The sequence below is a fragment of the Copadichromis virginalis genome, linkage group LG1 (assembly GCF_057382275.1).
Source record: "Copadichromis virginalis isolate Kocher_CV1m ecotype Utaka linkage group LG1, C_Virginalis_male_GT1.1, whole genome shotgun sequence".
In the NCBI taxonomy this organism is placed as follows: domain Eukaryota; kingdom Metazoa; phylum Chordata; class Actinopteri; order Cichliformes; family Cichlidae; genus Copadichromis; species Copadichromis virginalis.
Window position 1 is genome coordinate 75006 of NC_140618.1, and position 20578 is coordinate 95583.

General features: G+C 39.6%; 1 protein-coding gene across 1 annotated transcript; it reads right to left on the reverse strand.

Moving 5' to 3' along the window:
* LOC146718025 (uncharacterized) lies at window positions 1–19118 on the reverse strand. Its single transcript, XM_085464538.1, has 18 exons — window positions 19073–19118; window positions 18444–18541; window positions 17601–17716; window positions 16454–16525; window positions 16233–16383; window positions 15955–16148; window positions 15259–15407; window positions 14780–14830; window positions 14513–14577; window positions 6800–6883; window positions 5957–6072; window positions 4810–4881; window positions 4589–4739; window positions 4311–4504; window positions 3759–3907; window positions 3280–3330; window positions 3013–3077; window positions 1–1290 (listed from the first exon to the last, which is right to left on the reverse strand). The coding sequence occupies exons 1-18, from the start codon at window positions 19116–19118 to the stop codon at window positions 1129–1131; spliced, it is 1986 nt and encodes a 661-aa protein (XP_085320664.1). The 3' UTR covers window positions 1–1128.
* Window positions 19119–20578: the final 1460 nt, after the last annotated feature.

The following is a 20578-nucleotide window of genomic DNA, read 5'->3' on the forward strand; positions in this document are numbered from 1 at the left end:
CAAGATTAAATATTTTATTTATTTATCAAAGATACATAATTACACATTGATACAATGAATAAGGTGTCTATAAAAATTACACATGGTGTAAGAAAAACATTATAACATACAAATAAGTGTTTTAAGATAATCTGACATACTTTAAAAGCATAAGAATAAAAGTTTTTTTTTTTTTAAAAATCATGTTCTTTGATGATCACATTACATGTATCACATTTTTTAAAGCATAACGTAGGGTGTTCACAAAAACAGTTTTATGATTACTTTTTCCACAGTGCTTGTATGCCTCTTGCAAAACTATGTACTTATCACCATATGACATAATAACTCACGATTATGCAAGACCAGCCATGAAATGTCCGTCGCTTCATTACAATCATTTGTCCCCGCTGCTGCCCTCAGACCCAGTCTGTGGGGTAAAATTGCTTTTTTGGTGGTTCATAAAAAATATCTCAAAAAGCGATGTTAGTGAGGGGACCAGAAACACTGGGTTGCAGAGCAGTTGGTAAGGACTTGTATATTTCTGGAGAGTCTGCAAAAGCTGTCTTGCTCATGCTCCTGATTGGATATGTGGAGCCCGGCTCTGATATCTCACTGGTGGCAGCTAAAGGTAGGCATGCCTTGGAGGCGGAGTTGGTCTCGGGCGCAATCTTTCAAACGAGCCTCACGGCATTTCAGGCAACCTCAGGCCGGAAACAACATCCGGTCACTCGCGGTCAAAATCCACGCAGAGCTGGTGTTTCGCAGGGATCAGGTTAACACATCTGGGTCTAAAAATATAAAGAAAAACAAAAAGAGTTTTAAAACACGCAAACTAGCAAAATATCAAAGGAGCATAACATAACAATAACAAGATGATATGAGATACCCGATGAGGCCATGATAGGTGATGTAGACATGTAATGTATAAACTTTTACGGGAGTTAAAAGTGGAGCTTATATATATTTTAAAGTGTATTGTACGTGGGATAGGCTCCAGCGCACCGCGCGAGCCTGAGAAAAGGATAAGTGGAGGCGAATGGATGGATGGATGGTGTATTGTACCTGTTACAAACCATTGTGATATTTATTTATTTTTTTAAATGAAAGGATTGACAGAATGGTAAAAAGGAAAATGCAAAAATGTAGTTAGAGAGGAAGATTAACACTTACCGAATGATATGCGGATAAGGAAAGAGACGCAAGTTGCTGTTGAAATCGGCCGCTCCCTATGCGAACTCGCAAGCAGTCTGAGCGGCGCCAGTTGTTGATACGTCTGAAGTCAGATCTCTTCTGGGGTTCGAAGATAGTCTTAACATCAGCGGGAGATCGTAAAATCAGAGCTGGAGCGGATTGGCTAACCGGGGTGCGAAGGGAGCGGTGCAAGGGTTATGTGATTGGCAGCGGGGCGCAGTGAGGCGGAGTTGGTCTAAGGGGGGAATTTTCAAACGAGGTAAGCAGCGCATTCGGGACCAGAGCGGGGAGCGAACAAGCAGGAAAAAATTGTGCTCTGGAAGCTGTTGCGGGTCGGTGCGATTAAGAGCGAGGTAGAACTTAGACTCTGCGTAGAATTTTAGAGGTAGCTAGCAAGAGGCAAGTTTTTGAAGAAAAAAAGAGTAAGGAGCTTTCCCAATGTTTTTGGATTATAGCGCTTTTTTTTGGGGAATAGAGGGGTAGCTAACAAGTTATTCTAGGGGTTTTGGAGAAATCGCGGAGAAATTTTTAAAAGGAGTTTTGGCTTTGTTTGGCTGAGCATGAAGGGAGCCGCGGGGCGCTGAATTTCAGAAAAAAGACTAAGGATTTTTTCAGGATTTTCCCTGTTATCGAATATAAGGTTTTGGGAATAGAGGGGGTACCCTAACAAGTTATTGTAGGGTTTTGGAGAAATAGCGGAGGGTTTTTTAAGGAGTTTTCCCTGCTTATGTATCTAAGGAGGGTTAGGGGATCGCGAATTTTTTCTGAGTATGAGTTTTATTCTAAATCTACAAATGCATATAAATCTAAATAAAGTTTTCCCCCAAGGCATATAGCATGTGTTTGTGGCCATACTGAACGTTACAAAAGCACAAGTTTAACTAAACAATTTTAATATGGTTTAATACATTTTTAAACACATGAGCACGGAGCCCGAGAGAGCACGGTCCGGAGACACGGGCGCACCCCGCGCGCCCAGACACACAGCCTCGGGCGCGCGCGCGCGCACACACACACACACTGACCCGCCACCAGATGGCGTTTTTTGAGCATAAAAAAAAATAAAAATAAAAATTTAATTGCTTAAAGAAATAAAAGAATGCTATTTTGATATATAAGAAACTTTCTAAATAATCAATTATATTTTTATGAATATCATATTTTTATGAATATCATATTTTTATGAATATCATATTTTTATTATTTAATTACTTCCTACTTCCGGAGCTCATGAATAATTTAATTAGGGGATAATTTAATTAGGGGTCATAAATCAATTAAGGGGGTCATAAATCACTGCGTTTGACGAAAGGGGTATAATATCACTCTCTTTTGACACCTAACTCTTTCTCAGTCAATTAGCATCAATATTATAGAGCCTAATTACTGTGTAGCTGTGCTTGCTTTCTTTTAGGTGTGACTGATGGTACTACTGTCAGTAAAATTATTGTCCTTGCGTGTCCTAAGGTTTCTGTTGTGGCAGAGATCAGAGGGAGCACTGTTGATGAAGCCACAAGAAGAATGATGGCCTTCATTTATTACAAAATAATTTCTCACACATCATTTTAGTTGTTAATTTAGACTCATAAAACCTCTCATATAACCGCACTCAGACCAAAGTCACACAGCTGTTAAAGGTTTTAGATGGTTTTGAATTAAACTGATTTTCTGAAGACAAAGAAAAATCTTTAACTAAAGAAAGAGAAAACCGAGCGGCTGGAGGACTACTTTGTTGTAAACAGCAGGTATTTGAGCTCTGATAGGTTCGTTGCATTTATAGTCCGCTGTCCTAAGGCGTCCATGTTTCCACACAGACACACGGCTGCTGCGTTCACTGACCTGCTGTTTATCAGGAAAATGAGTCTTTATGTCCTTCAGCTGCCGGCTGATCGCCAAAATGGACTCTGAGCAGAAGAAGAAATCATCAGGAAACGACCCAGTAACCACAAAACAGGAGCTGAAACACCTCTGTCGTGTGTTTTTGTGTCGTGTGTTTTTCACTGTCGAACACGTGATTTATTGTTCGTGTTTCATCTATAAACTGAAACGTCGGAGGCGCGTCGTCTCCTGATGTCTCACAGAAACGTGAAGCTGTGCTGGACTCACCGTCCTCTGGAGGAGCGGGAAAAGGCTCCGACATCTTAGGAGGAGTGCGAGCTGGAAGAGAGGAGAACGAGGAGCTCAGACTGCAAAATAAATGTGACGACATGAAAACAAAAGAAGAAATGACGAGAGTGTCTTTGTCCTCATTAGGATGAATATTTTAAAAAGGCACAAAGAACCAATCAGATCCTCCCATCCTGTTTGGCTCTTACAGCGAGTAATGTTTACTCCTCTCACTTTTCAAATATGGCCTGCTTCTCAAAATCAGCCAGAGCAGAACTGATGGCGATGCTGCAGGTGGATCAACAGGTGAGGAAATAGAAGCTTTCGGGGAAACTAAACACAGATTTTGTTGGTGCAGTGTTGATTAAAGATGAACTCAGCGTCCTTTTCAATAGCAATATTTCACAGATCTCGTTGTATGTACGTATAACTGTATTCGTTATTCAACATCTGAGCTGCGATGCTCCGGGTCCACCTACAGATGGCGCTCTTTGGCTGGAAGATGGCCTTGTAGTCCTCGGCGTTGTGGATCTCAGCAGACGACAGCTTCTCGTCCGCCTCGTCCTCGCTAGGGCTCCGCCTCTCCCCTTCGGGGCTCCGCCTGTCAGACTCTGAACGGTGCTTCAACCTGATGACATCACAAACATTTGTTTGTTTGTTTTTAGAAGAAAAACTGCAAATTTTTTACTTTATTTACTTTTATTAAAGAATCTGGAAGCGAAACTTTTCCACTGAAGTCAAATAAGATTTTATATATATATATATATATATATATATATATATATTTATTATATATATATATATATATATATATTTATTACATATATATATATATATATATATATATATATATATATATATATATATATATATATATATATATATATATATATATATATATATATATATATATGACATGTGATCTGAGTGTTTGATGAATGAAACCAGTGGCTCATGTATAAAACTTTAAATCCAGGAGTCAGTACTTGCAGTATCTGGAGTATTTTCTCCTGTCTCTCAGTGTGCCGTACCTCTGCGATCTGCAGGTGGTCGTGGGTCTCTCGTAGTTCTTTCGCAGTGCCGCTCCTTTGGGGTCCTTCTTCGGCTCTGTGAGCGGCTGGTCGTCCTGGATGATCCCCTGGATCACGGCGCCACCGCTCTTCTTTACCCTCTTCAGATCGACCACGTAGGACGACACACTCGACAGCTGATGAGACACGCCGATCTGACATGAGGAGAAGGTGGAAGATTAAGATTACCTAAAACTTCTGCACAGTACTGTTACTGAGCGGTGGGCGGAGCTACACACCAGCTGCTGGTTGCAGATGGCGAGGTCAGACACCTTTCCCCAGCTCACCGGCACCGCGTCAAAGCAGCGGTCCGGTTCCCAGCCGAAGACCCGCAGCGAGTCCGTGGCGCCGCTGTACAGGCAGGAGCCATCTGGGCTAAAACATATACACCTGAAACCACAGGGACAGGGGTCAGAGGTCACATTCCAGTTACACCCTGCTGCAACGGGGAAAAACTCACCTGACCGGAGTCGTGTCGCCCTCCAACGAGCCGATCATCGTAAACTTCTCCAGATCCCACAGCTTGATGGTCCTGCAAGCACATGCAGAGTTCATACAGCTGCAGCTCATTAGAGACACCTGTAGGTGTTTTATAGTGTCAGGTGAAGACGCTACAACACGGCTGAGGAACAGGAAGAGACCTCCAACAGATCCACGGTCAGCAGTGACAAGTCAGTAAATGAGGAGAAAGAGAAAAGAGGAACGAAACACGAACAAAAGAGGGAGTGGAGGGCAAAGTGCACCTCTCAGTGCATCATGGGAAGTCCCCAGGAACCTGAGGGATGGTTAGGGTCGCCTAACCCAGCTCTAACTACAAGCTAAGCTAAAGACATTTTTATAATTAATTGAAGAAAGTATGTGTTTGAGTCACTTCTTATTCTCATAAATGAGAGTAAGATTTATTCCATCAATAAACTGTTTGAGATAAAAATGACCCTGCTCCCTGTTCTGTCACTAAAACAGGCCAAAACCTACAAAATGTCTCATTTCTTTGAAGTGACACATTCAAAGCTTTAACGGCTCCATCACGATCACATGACAATCGGAAAATCAGGCCACAAACTACAGCTTTGCTTGCTGGTGTAACTTATAAACTGTCTCTAACACCAGGTCGATGTCCTCAAATTAAACATAATAATCAATTTAAGTGATTCATGTTGGAATACTTATTTATACTTCATATGCAAAAATAAAGAAATGATTAAATACTGAGTGCACTTGCTGGTTGTGTTGGAGAAAGGATGAGTTATTATTTCCATTTTATTATATTTATATTATATTTCCTGTTTACTTTTAGTTATAAATGTATGATTTAGTGGCACATGCAGAGGACATGTAGAAGACACAGGACATGTATGTGAAAAAAAGTAAAAGAATTTCAGACTAAAAGAAATGTTACATTTAAAAAAATGCCACAAACAATCAAACTCAGCACCAAAATAAAATCTTGGCGGCACAGAGAGAGGACAACCTCGCGCAGCCTCTGAGCTTCATGAAACAGAAAAACTAAACGAGCCACAAAGTGTCACAAACACTGATTCCACTCATGAGTCGCTCCTTCAGCTCCGAGCTGCTGCGTCTCGGGCGCTCGGCCTGCGGCGACGTACCTGTCGGAGCTTCCGGAGGCCAGCAGGTACTCGTTGGGGTGGAACTGGACGATGTTGACGGCGGCGGTGTGAGATTTGAATTCCGTGATGGTTTTCCCCTGAGCCAGGTCCCACAGCTGATGGAGACAAGAGGACAGGGCTGAGGTCATCGAACAGGAAGAGAGCAGAGCTCACCTCCTTCAGCCAATCAGAATGAGCGATTTTATTACAGGATGCTGCCGGTTTGATGCTTTCACAGCATTTACAGAATAAACACATCATGTTCACACTTTTAAATTCCCAAGATGCTCTCAAACACCCGAACATCCGACCGCTGCAAATGAAATGAAACTTAATTCTAAACATCGATGAAATGTTAGCCTAACGAGTCGTTACACATCACCAGCTTATTACTTTATTTAAATAAATGTAACTGAACCTGGGTCAAGAAGTGTCCTGAAAACTATTTTAATAGAAAAGATGGATCTTAAAAATCCTAAAACACTGAAGTGATTCAACAGACGGACCTTTTAAAACCATTTTAAAATGTAGAAGAATCTAAAAATGTTGCGATTCAATCGCTCGTTTTATTTTATGGGAACACGTGACTACCAAACATGAACCAGGACCAGCTGGAACATTTTAACGTCTTCCAGCCTTTCTGCACAGTTTCCTGCTGCTGATGTTCTGCTTCACAGTTTACATTCACAGCATCGTGTAACTCCTGCAGGTTATAGTTACTCTGAAGGTTTCTCAGCATCTACTGTTACAGAGTCAGAGTTACCACAACATGTAAGTACCGGGAAAAACAATCCTTAAAATATATTTTTTACATTAAAGGTGAGACGTCAGATCAGGTCGTACCTTGACGGTGCAGTCGTCGCTCGCTGAAGCTAACCACTTCCCATCAGGACTGAAGGCCAAACTCCTCACAGCCTGAGTGTGACCCTGCAACACCAACACTGGTCAGATTTTTGCTATCGAGACTCATGTGAAGCTTTTATTTTGAAGGAAAGTAGAAGCCCTGAGCCTGGTTCTGGAGTTTTTCCTTCCCACTGTCGCCAAAGTGCTCATAGGAGGTCATATGATTGTTGGTTTTTCTCTGTATGTAGATCTTAAAGTATAAAGCGCATTGAGGTGACTGATGTTGTGATTTGGCGCTGCATAAACAAAATTAAATTGAAGTCTCTCAGTTCTTTTAAATGCAATAATCCGTTTACTGTAAGACTCCATAAAAGCTCCGACTGACACAGTTTAATCCGAATCATTCTGAGCGTCCTCGGCTTTGGCGCACAGTGACACCCATAAAATCGGCTAGTCTGACAGATAAGGAGAAGACGACGGTGGTATGTAAACTGTGTTTTTGTGCTGCGTATTGTTTGTTTGAACGCAGTTTGGATTCTGACCATAGAAGATGTTTTTGTGACACGCCCACCGCTACGTTTGCTATTCGGTTTGGTGTGTGTGTGTGCTGTGGCTCTGCAGGCGTTCACCTGAGTTTGAAGGAATTGCTGTTGCCTTTGTTTTGGATTTTGGCATGCTGCTTATGTTGAATGCTTAAAATGAGTGGATCACAGGCTGCATCTGTTGTTGGATAAACTGAAATTGGATAAGATTAAGGAGTATGCTAGAAGAGAGAATAAAGCGATCAGCAAAGAAGGCACCCACAGCTGTGGCCAAACAGACTGCAACAGATCGGTCTCAGAAGGAGCACCCAACAAACTCCAATGCCACCTTCCTCCCACTATCTGTTAAACTGTTTAAATGGAGTGTGAGGCAGACATGCTAAAACAGTGACCTAAAAGCATTACCAATAAACAATGGGATCAATACATAAATGAAAGAAATGCAGCTGATAAAAAAGCCATAAACTACTTTCATTTGTTTAGTGGTGATTGCCAGTTTAGTTGGGTTTTTTTTGAGACACAGAGAGTGAGAGATCCTGTCCTACATTACTTTAAAAAAGAAGATATTTTCAGAGCTGTTGATATATGAAGCTCTGAGCATTGAGTGTTGCATTGTGAGAGTTTCAGTAAAAAGCCTGCAAATTATTGCATTTATACTGGAGAGCAAAGAAAAATTAAATTCTACTTGTACTATGGAAAATCAGTTTCATAAAAGCTACATAAACAGAGCTGAAGAAGACTGCGTTTGTAAAACTAGCGGTAACGTGTGAGAATTATAAGTTATAAGACTGTTTCTGCTATCGATACAATTTGTGTTGTTAATCCTAAATGATTCACGGTGACAACATCATAAGAACAAGGTCATTTTACTCCACACACACACACATTTGGAAAATCACATAGTTTGACCATAAAAATTCCCAGAATAATTAGTATTTGAGATTGCTGAAGCAACATCACTAAAGAAAAATATCCTTGCATGTCACTTTCGTTTAAAAATATAAAAAATGTGAAGTTTTTTTTTTGTAAAACATAAAAACATAAAAACAACAAAACTTAAGACCTTAAGAAAGAGATAAAGGATTGAGAAAGTTTATTCATGCAGGTCCATATGACAGAGAATATGCATGTTCTTTTAGTTTTCATATTATTATAATTTATATTTAATTGTGTTGTGGTTTGCAGTGTTTTGTGTTCTTTTCACTTTAAATTTGTGAAAGGAAAAAGCTGAAATTTAAATAGTTAAAACTTGAAATGTGAATAGTTGATTTTTGTATTATATGATTTATTTATTACATTTTATGTGGAGTGAATAAATAAAAGTATATTTACGGTGGCCCCTAGAGACAAAGCACATACAAACTTCAAATCACGTACGAACTCTGAAGCATGTACAAACTCCAAAACACGTAAAAACACGTACAAACTCCAAAACACGTAAAAACACGTACAAACTCCGAAGCACGTAAAAACTCAGAAGCATATAAAAACTCAGAAGCATATAAAAACTCAAAACACGTACAAAAGACAACAGAAGTGCTCCAGGATGCTGGGCGCAGTGTTGAGCCTTTGTTATCTTGTGGCTACACAAGCCAGCAAGTACCAACGACCGGATTTGGTGTGTGGTAATAACAGGTAAATGAACTTTTTTTTAAATTATTTGAATATATATATGAGTGCCTGTGTATAAATACACAAACAATACACACATGCTTTCAATTGTGTAATTTAAGTGATCTAGTAGCTCTGCTTTGGAAGTTCAGTTCATGCTAGAAATGTGTTTTGGAGTTTGTACGTGTTTTGTCTCTAGGGGCCACCGCATATATTTATATATAAACATATATAAATAAAACCACTTGTTTTTATGTTAGTAATTCCTTTTGTGCATAATTTTATATTATTGTTAATAATAAATTAATTAAAGCAACAAAACAACCTGAAGAGCCGGTTCGGAGCCGAAAGAGCCGGCTCTTTTTAGTGAGCCGAACCGAAAGAGCCGGATCTCTAAAAAGAGCCGGAAATCCCATCACTACACTACACCCATAAAATCGGCTAGTCTGACAGATAAGGAGAAGACGACGGTGGTATGTAAACTGTGTTTTTGTGCTGCGTATTGTTTGTTTGAACGCAGTTTGGATTCTGACCATAGAAGATGTTTTTGTGACACGCCCACCGCTACGTTTGCTATTCGGTTTGGTGTGTGTGTGTGCTGTAGGCGTTCACCTGAGTTTGAAGGAATTGCTGTTGCCTTTGTTTTGGATTTTGGCATGCTGCTTATGTTGAATGCTTAAAATGAGTGGATCACAGGCTGCATCTGTTGTTGGATAAACTGAAATTGGATAAGATTAAGGAGTATGCTAGAAGAGAGAATAAAGCGATCAGCAAAGAAGGCACCCACAGCTGTGGCCAAACAGACTGCAACAGATCGGTCTCAGAAGGAGCACCCAACAAACTCCAATGCCACCTTCCTCCCACTATCTGTTAAACTGTTTAAATGGAGTGTGAGGCAGACATGCTAAAACAGTGACCTAAAAGCATTACCAATAAACAATGGGATCAATACATAAATGAAAGAAATGCAGCTGATAAAAAAGCCATAAACTACTTTCATTTGTTTAGTGGTGATTGCCAGTTTAGTTGGGTTTTTTTTGAGACACAGAGAGTGAGAGATCCTGTCCTACATTACTTTAAAAAAGAAGATATTTTCAGAGCTGTTGATATATGAAGCTCTGAGCATTGAGTGTTGCATTGTGAGAGTTTCAGTAAAAAGCCTGCAAATTATTGCATTTATACTGGAGAGCAAAGAAAAATTAAATTCTACTTGTACTATGGAAAATCAGTTTCATAAAAGCTACATAAACAGAGCTGAAGAAGACTGCGTTTGTAAAACTAGCGGTAACGTGTGAGAATTATAAGTTATAAGACTGTTTCTGCTATCGATACAATTTGTGTTGTTAATCCTAAATGATTCACGGTGACAACATCATAAGAACAAGGTCATTTTACTCCACACACACACACATTTGGAAAATCACATAGTTTGACCATAAAAATTCCCAGAATAATTAGTATTTGAGATTGCTGAAGCAACATCACTAAAGAAAAATATCCTTGCATGTCACTTTCGTTTAAAAATATAAAAAATGTGAAGTTTTTTTTTTGTAAAACATAAAAACATAAAAACAACAAAACTTAAGACCTTAAGAATCTCCTTATGAATGTTGTGAATATCTAGATCATTGGTGTTTGGATTTGAGGGTCAACAGGGCGAACACTGAGGCTGGGTATTAGAAATACAACATGGCAACATGAGACATGTTAACTCTGAGAACACTAACATCTAGATTAAGGTGTGAGAGGTAAATACATAACAGAAGCTAAAAAGGAGTTGCTTGTCTCTAGTTAAAATAAATTGAAAATAAACTGATTTGAACACGTTTGATGCATTATACAAAAAAAGGTTCATGATATAGTTCACATGATCTAAGCAAGAGTGACTCGGAATCTCAAATGTTAAAGTACACTTACTGATTGTACTTTTACTACATGAGCTAATGTAGATGCTCTAAAAGCACGCTGGCTGAAAAAGAACCACACGTTTGGAGAAACTGTGCTGTAACTTCTCATACTGTGAAGTTTTCTGACAAAAGTGAATTGAAAACTTATGCTGTACAGTTTACTAAGGGGTCCTTTGCTGGGCCATGTGCAATTACACAAAAGAACAAGTTAAATTTCACCATAACACTGACTGGAGAAAAGCCAAATTGGGATTCTAATTGACATTACAACTGAAATCAGTGCTGTGATAGTTAGTTTAAGATCACAACCTGATTTAAAACACAGTCTAACATCAACATTCTTGCCCCTGAAAATAGGTCAGGATGGCCGAAAAATGTACTTTAAAAATGAGATTTTCTTTTTGTTTCATTGGAACAGTAAAGTACCATTACAAAGAAATGAGTACACCTTTGTAGTTAAACCGGGTTTGGAGTTTTTCATGTTTTACATACAGACTTTCTCATTTAAACCATGGTGACTTAAAAGTTTAGCAGCAAGACACTTGTTTCCTTTGTTCCATCAAACATTTCTTTCAGCCATCTGTGTTTATCAGAGCGATATGTGACTAATTTTTTATTGAATCACCAGAAAGTACACAAATACAAGATTAAATATTTTATTTATTTATCAAAGATACATAATTACACATTGATACAATGAATAAGGTGTCTATAAAAATTACACATGGTGTAAGAAAAACATTATAACATACAAATAAGTGTTTTAAGATAATCTGACATACTTTAAAAGCATAAGAATAAAAGTTTTTTTTTTTTTAAAAATCATGTTCTTTGATGATCACATTACATGTATCACATTTTTTAAAGCATAACGTAGGGTGTTCACAAAAACAGTTTTATGATTACTTTTTCCACAGTGCTTGTATGCCTCTTGCAAAACTATGTACTTATCACCATATGACATAATAACTCACGATTATGCAAGACCAGCCATGAAATGTCCGTCGCTTCATTACAATCATTTGTCCCCGCTGCTGCCCTCAGACCCAGTCTGTGGGGTAAAATTGCTTTTTTGGTGGTTCATAAAAAATATCTCAAAAAGCGATGTTAGTGAGGGGACCAGAAACACTGGGTTGCAGAGCAGTTGGTAAGGACTTGTATATTTCTGGAGAGTCTGCAAAAGCTGTCTTGCTCATGCTCCTGATTGGATATGTGGAGCCCGGCTCTGATATCTCACTGGTGGCAGCTAAAGGTAGGCATGCCTTGGAGGCGGAGTTGGTCTCGGGCGCAATCTTTCAAACGAGCCTCACGGCATTTCAGGCAACCTCAGGCCGGAAACAACATCCGGTCACTCGCGGTCAAAATCCACGCAGAGCTGGTGTTTCGCAGGGATCAGGTTAACACATCTGGGTCTAAAAATATAAAGAAAAACAAAAAGAGTTTTAAAACACGCAAACTAGCAAAATATCAAAGGAGCATAACATAACAATAACAAGATGATATGAGATACCCGATGAGGCCATGATAGGTGATGTAGACATGTAATGTATAAACTTTTACGGGAGTTAAAAGTGGAGCTTATATATATTTTAAAGTGTATTGTACGTGGGATAGGCTCCAGCGCACCGCGCGAGCCTGAGAAAAGGATAAGTGGAGGCGAATGGATGGATGGATGGTGTATTGTACCTGTTACAAACCATTGTGATATTTATTTATTTTTTTAAATGAAAGGATTGACAGAATGGTAAAAAGGAAAATGCAAAAATGTAGTTAGAGAGGAAGATTAACACTTACCGAATGATATGCGGATAAGGAAAGAGACGCAAGTTGCTGTTGAAATCGGCCGCTCCCTATGCGAACTCGCAAGCAGTCTGAGCGGCGCCAGTTGTTGATACGTCTGAAGTCAGATCTCTTCTGGGGTTCGAAGATAGTCTTAACATCAGCGGGAGATCGTAAAATCAGAGCTGGAGCGGATTGGCTAACCGGGGTGCGAAGGGAGCGGTGCAAGGGTTATGTGATTGGCAGCGGGGCGCAGTGAGGCGGAGTTGGTCTAAGGGGGGAATTTTCAAACGAGGTAAGCAGCGCATTCGGGACCAGAGCGGGGAGCGAACAAGCAGGAAAAAATTGTGCTCTGGAAGCTGTTGCGGGTCGGTGCGATTAAGAGCGAGGTAGAACTTAGACTCTGCGTAGAATTTTAGAGGTAGCTAGCAAGAGGCAAGTTTTTGAAGAAAAAAGAGTAAGGAGCTTTCCCAATGTTTTTGGATTATAGCGCTTTTTTTTGGGGAATAGAGGGGTAGCTAACAAGTTATTCTAGGGGTTTTGGAGAAATCGCGGAGAAATTTTTAAAAGGAGTTTTGGCTTTGTTTGGCTGAGCATGAAGGGAGCCGCGGGGCGCTGAATTTCAGAAAAAAGACTAAGGATTTTTTCAGGATTTTCCCTGTTATCGAATATAAGGTTTTGGGAATAGAGGGGGTACCCTAACAAGTTATTGTAGGGTTTTGGAGAAATAGCGGAGGGTTTTTTAAGGAGTTTTCCCTGCTTATGTATCTAAGGAGGGTTAGGGGATCGCGAATTTTTTCTGAGTATGAGTTTTATTCTAAATCTACAAATGCATATAAATCTAAATAAAGTTTTCCCCCAAGGCATATAGCATGTGTTTGTGGCCATACTGAACGTTACAAAAGCACAAGTTTAACTAAACAATTTTAATATGGTTTAATACATTTTTAAACACATGAGCACGGAGCCCGAGAGAGCACGGTCCGGAGACACGGGCGCACCCCGCGCGCCCAGACACACAGCCTCGGGCGCGCGCGCGCGCACACACACACACACTGACCCGCCACCAGATGGCGTTTTTTGAGCATAAAAAAAAATAAAAATAAAAATTTAATTGCTTAAAGAAATAAAAGAATGCTATTTTGATATATAAGAAACTTTCTAAATAATCAATTATATTTTTATGAATATCATATTTTTATGAATATCATATTTTTATGAATATCATATTTTTATTATTTAATTACTTCCTACTTCCGGAGCTCATGAATAATTTAATTAGGGGATAATTTAATTAGGGGTCATAAATCAATTAAGGGGGTCATAAATCACTGCGTTTGACGAAAGGGGTATAATATCACTCTCTTTTGACACCTAACTCTTTCTCAGTCAATTAGCATCAATATTATAGAGCCTAATTACTGTGTAGCTGTGCTTGCTTTCTTTTAGGTGTGACTGATGGTACTACTGTCAGTAAAATTATTGTCCTTGCGTGTCCTAAGGTTTCTGTTGTGGCAGAGATCAGAGGGAGCACTGTTGATGAAGCCACAAGAAGAATGATGGCCTTCATTTATTACAAAATAATTTCTCACACATCATTTTAGTTGTTAATTTAGACTCATAAAACCTCTCATATAACCGCACTCAGACCAAAGTCACACAGCTGTTAAAGGTTTTAGATGGTTTTGAATTAAACTGATTTTCTGAAGACAAAGAAAAATCTTTAACTAAAGAAAGAGAAAACCGAGCGGCTGGAGGACTACTTTGTTGTAAACAGCAGGTATTTGAGCTCTGATAGGTTCGTTGCATTTATAGTCCGCTGTCCTAAGGCGTCCATGTTTCCACACAGACACACGGCTGCTGCGTTCACTGACCTGCTGTTTATCAGGAAAATGAGTCTTTATGTCCTTCAGCTGCCGGCTGATCGCCAAAATGGACTCTGAGCAGAAGAAGAAATCATCAGGAAACGACCCAGTAACCACAAAACAGGAGCTGAAACACCTCTGTCGTGTGTTTTTGTGTCGTGTGTTTTTCACTGTCGAACACGTGATTTATTGTTCGTGTTTCATCTATAAACTGAAACGTCGGAGGCGCGTCGTCTCCTGATGTCTCACAGAAACGTGAAGCTGTGCTGGACTCACCGTCCTCTGGAGGAGCGGGAAAAGGCTCCGACATCTTAGGAGGAGTGCGAGCTGGAAGAGAGGAGAACGAGGAGCTCAGACTGCAAAATAAATGTGACGACATGAAAACAAAAGAAGAAATGACGAGAGTGTCTTTGTCCTCATTAGGATGAATATTTTAAAAAGGCACAAAGAACCAATCAGATCCTCCCATCCTGTTTGGCTCTTACAGCGAGTAATGTTTACTCCTCTCACTTTTCAAATATGGCCTGCTTCTCAAAATCAGCCAGAGCAGAACTGATGGCGATGCTGCAGGTGGATCAACAGGTGAGGAAATAGAAGCTTTCGGGGAAACTAAACACAGATTTTGTTGGTGCAGTGTTGATTAAAGATGAACTCAGCGTCCTTTTCAATAGCAATATTTCACAGATCTCGTTGTATGTACGTATAACTGTATTCGTTATTCAACATCTGAGCTGCGATGCTCCGGGTCCACCTACAGATGGCGCTCTTTGGCTGGAAGATGGCCTTGTAGTCCTCGGCGTTGTGGATCTCAGCAGACGACAGCTTCTCGTCCGCCTCGTCCTCGCTAGGGCTCCGCCTCTCCCCTTCGGGGCTCCGCCTGTCAGACTCTGAACGGTGCTTCAACCTGATGACATCACAAACATTTGTTTGTTTGTTTTTAGAAGAAAAACTGCAAATTTTTTACTTTATTTACTTTTATTAAAGAATCTGGAAGCGAAACTTTTCCACTGAAGTCAAATAAGATTTTATATATATATATATATTATTATATATATATATTATTATATATATATATATATATATATATATATATATATTTATTATATATATATATATTTATTATATATATATATTTATTATATATATATATTTATTATATATATATATAATAAATATATATATATATATATATATATATTTATTATATATATATATATTTATTATATATATATATTTATTATATATATATATTTATATATATATATATATATATATATATATATATATTTATTATATATATATATTTATTATATATATATATATATATATATATGACATGTGATCTGAGTGTTTGATGAATGAAACCAGTGGCTCATGTATAAAACTTTAAATCCAGGAGTCAGTACTTGCAGTATCTGGAGTATTTTCTCCTGTCTCTCAGTGTGCCGTACCTCTGCGATCTGCAGGTGGTCGTGGGTCTCTCGTAGTTCTTTCGCAGTGCCGCTCCTTTGGGGTCCTTCTTCGGCTCTGTGAGCGGCTGGTCGTCCTGGATGATCCCCTGGATCACGGCGCCACCGCTCTTCTTTACCCTCTTCAGATCGACCACGTAGGACGACACACTCGACAGCTGATGAGACACGCCGATCTGACATGAGGAGAAGGTGGAAGATTAAGATTACCTAAAACTTCTGCACAGTACTGTTACTGAGCGGTGGGCGGAGCTACACACCAGCTGCTGGTTGCAGATGGCGAGGTCAGACACCTTTCCCCAGCTCACCGGCACCGCGTCAAAGCAGCGGCCCGGTTCCCAGCCGAAGACCCGCAGCGAGTCCGTGGCGCCGCTGTACAGGCAGGAGCCATCTGGGCTAAAACATATACACCTGAAACCACAGGGACAGGGGTCAGAGGTCACATTCCAGTTACACCCTGCTGCAACGGGGGAAAACTCACCTGACCGGAGTCGTGTCGCCCTCCAACGAGCCGATCATCGTAAACTTCTCCAGATCCCACAGCTTGATGGTCCTGCAAGCACATGCAGAGTTCATACAGCTGCAGCTCATTAGAGACACCTGTAGGTGTTTTATAGTGTCAGGTGAAGACGCTACAACACGGCTGAGGAACAGGAAGAGACCTCCAACAGATCCACGGTCAGCAGTGACAAGTCAGTAAATGAGGAGAAAGAGAAAAGAGGAACGAAACACGAACAAAAGAGGGAGTGGAGGGCAAAGTGCACCTCTCAGTGCATCATGGGAAGTCCCCAGGAACCTGAGGGATGGTTAGGGTCGCCTAACCCAGCTCTAACTACAAGCTAAGCTAAAGACATTTTTATAATTAATTGAAGAAAGTATGTGTTTGAGTCACTTCTTATTCTCATAAATGAGAGTAAGATTTATTCCATCAATAAACTGTTTGAGATAAAAATGACCCTGCTCCCTGTTCTGTCACTAAAACAGGCCAAAACCTACAAAATGTCTCATTTCTTTGAAGTGACACATTCAAAGCTTTAACGGCTCCATCACGATCACATGACAATCGGAAAATCAGGCCACAAACTACAGCTTTGCTTGCTGGTGTAACTTATAAACTGTCTCTAACACCAGGTCGATGTCCTCAAATTAAACATAATAATCAATTTAAGTGATTCATGTTGGAATACTTATTTATACTTCATATGCAAAAATAAAGAAATGATTAAATACTGAGTGCACTTGCTGGTTGTGTTGGAGAAAGGATGAGTTATTATTTCCATTTTATTATATTTATATTATATTTCCTGTTTACTTTTAGTTATAAATGTATGATTTAGTGGCACATGCAGAGGACATGTAGAAGACACAGGACATGTATGTGAAAAAAAGTAAAAGAATTTCAGACTAAAAGAAATGTTACATTTAAAAAAATGCCACAAACAATCAAACTCAGCACCAAAATAAAATCTTGGCGGCACAGAGAGAGGACAACCTCGCGCAGCCTCTGAGCTTCATGAAACAGAAAAACTAAACGAGCCACAAAGTGTCACAAACACTGATTCCACTCATGAGTCGCTCCTTCAGCTCCGAGCTGCTGCGTCTCGGGCGCTCGGCCTGCGGCGACGTACCTGTCGGAGCTTCCGGAGGCCAGCAGGTACTCGTTGGGGTGGAACTGGACGATGTTGACGGCGGCGGTGTGAGATTTGAATTCCGTGATGGTTTTCCCCTGAGCCAGGTCCCACAGCTGATGGAGACAAGAGGACAGGGCTGAGGTCATCGAACAGGAAGAGAGCAGAGCTCACCTCCTTCAGCCAATCAGAATGAGCGATTTTATTACAGGATGCTGCCGGTTTGATGCTTTCACAGCATTTACAGAATAAACACATCATGTTCACACTTTTAAATTCCCAAGATGCTCTCAAACACCCGAACATCCGACCGCTGCAAATGAAATGAAACTTAATTCTAAACATCGATGAAATGTTAGCCTAACGAGTCGTTACACATCACCAGCTTATTACTTTATTTAAATAAATGTAACTGAACCTGGGTCAAGAAGTGTCCTGAAAACTATTTTAATAGAAAAGATGGATCTTAAAAATCCTAAAACACTGAAGTGATTCAACAGACGGACCTTTTAAAACCATTTTAAAATGTAGAAGAATCTAAAAATGTTGCGATTCAATCGCTCGTTTTATTTTATGGGAACACGTGACTACCAAACATGAACCAGGACCAGCTGGAACATTTTAACGTCTTCCAGCCTTTCTGCACAGTTTCCTGCTGCTGATGTTCTGCTTCACAGTTTACATTCACAGCATCGTGTAACTCCTGCAGGTTATAGTTACTCTGAAGGTTTCTCAGCATCTACTGTTACAGAGTCAGAGTTACCACAACATGTAAGTACCGGGAAAAACAATCCTTAAAATATATTTTTTACATTAAAGGTGAGACGTCAGATCAGGTCGTACCTTGACGGTGCAGTCGTCGCTCGCTGAAGCTAACCACTTCCCATCAGGACTGAAGGCCAAACTCCTCACAGCCTGAGTGTGACCCTGCAACACCAACACTGGTCAGATTTTTGCTATCGAGACTCATGTGAAGCTTTTATTTTGAAGGAAAGTAGAAGCCCTGAGCCTGGTTCTGGAGTTTTTCCTTCCCACTGTCGCCAAAGTGCTCATAGGAGGTCATATGATTGTTGGTTTTTCTCTGTATGTAGATCTTAAAGTATAAAGCGCATTGAGGTGACTGATGTTGTGATTTGGCGCTGCATAAACAAAATTAAATTGAAGTCTCTCAGTTCTTTTAAATGCAATAATCCGTTTACTGTAAGACTCCATAAAAGCTCCGACTGACACAGTTTAATCCGAATCATTCTGAGCGTCCTCGGCTTTGGCGCACAGTGACACCCATAAAATCGGCTAGTCTGACAGATAAGGAGAAGACGACGGTGGTATGTAAACTGTGTTTTTGTGCTGCGTATTGTTTGTTTGAACGCAGTTTGGATTCTGACCATAGAAGATGTTTTTGTGACACGCCCACCGCTACGTTTGCTATTCGGTTTGGTGTGTGTGTGTGCTGTGGCTCTGCAGGCGTTCACCTGAGTTTGAAGGAATTGCTGTTGCCTTTGTTTTGGATTTTGGCATGCTGCTTATGTTGAATGCTTAAAATGAGTGGATCACAGGCTGCATCTGTTGTTGGATAAACTGAAATTGGATAAGATTAAGGAGTATGCTAGAAGAGAGAATAAAGCGATCAGCAAAGAAGGCACCCACAGCTGTGGCCAAACAGACTGCAACAGATCGGTCTCAGAAGGAGCACCCAACAAACTCCAATGCCACCTTCCTCCCACTATCTGTTAAACTGTTTAAATGGAGTGTGAGGCAGACATGCTAAAACAGTGACCTAAAAGCATTACCAATAAACAATGGGATCAATACATAAATGAAAGAAATGCAGCTGATAAAAAAGCCATAAACTACTTTCATTTGTTTAGTGGTGATTGCCAGTTTAGTTGGGTTTTTTTTGAGACACAGAGAGTGAGAGATCCTGTCCTACATTACTTTAAAAAAGAAGATATTTTCAGAGCTGTTGATATATGAAGCTCTGAGCATTGAGTGTTGCATTGTGAGAGTTTCAGTAAAAAGCCTGCAAATTATTGCATTTATACTGGAGAGCAAAGAAAAATTAAATTCTACTTGTACTATGGAAAATCAGTTTCATAAAAGCTACATAAACAGAGCTGAAGAAGACTGCGTTTGTAAAACTAGCGGTAACGTGTGAGAATTATAAGTTATAAGACTGTTTCTGCTATCGATACAATTTGTGTTGTTAATCCTAAATGATTCACGGTGACAACATCATAAGAACAAGGTCATTTTACTCCACACACACACACATTTGGAAAATCACATAGTTTGACCATAAAAATTCCCAGAATAATTAGTATTTGAGATTGCTGAAGCAACATCACTAAAGAAAAATATCCTTGCATGTCACTTTCGTTTAAAAATATAAAAAATGTGAAGTTTTTTTTTTGTAAAACATAAAAACATAAAAACAACAAAACTTAAGACCTTAAGAAAGAGATAAAGGATTGAGAAAGTTTATTCATGCAGGTCCATATGACAGAGAATATGCATGTTCTTTTAGTTTTCATATTATTATAATTTATATTTAATTGTGTTGTGGTTTGCAGTGTTTTGTGTTCTTTTCACTTTAAATTTGTGAAAGGAAAAAGCTGAAATTTAAATAGTTAAAACTTGAAATGTGAATAGTTGATTTTTGTATTATATGATTTATTTATTACATTTTATGTGGAGTGAATAAATAAAAGTATATTTACGGTGGCCCCTAGAGACAAAGCACATACAAACTTCAAATCACGTACGAACTCTGAAGCATGTACAAACTCCAAAACACGTAAAAACACGTACAAACTCCAAAACACGTAAAAACACGTACAAACTCCGAAGCACGTAAAAACTCAGAAGCATATAAAAACTCAGAAGCATATAAAAACTCAAAACACGTACAAAAGACAACAGAAGTGCTCCAGGATGCTGGGCGCAGTGTTGAGCCTTTGTTATCTTGTGGCTACACAAGC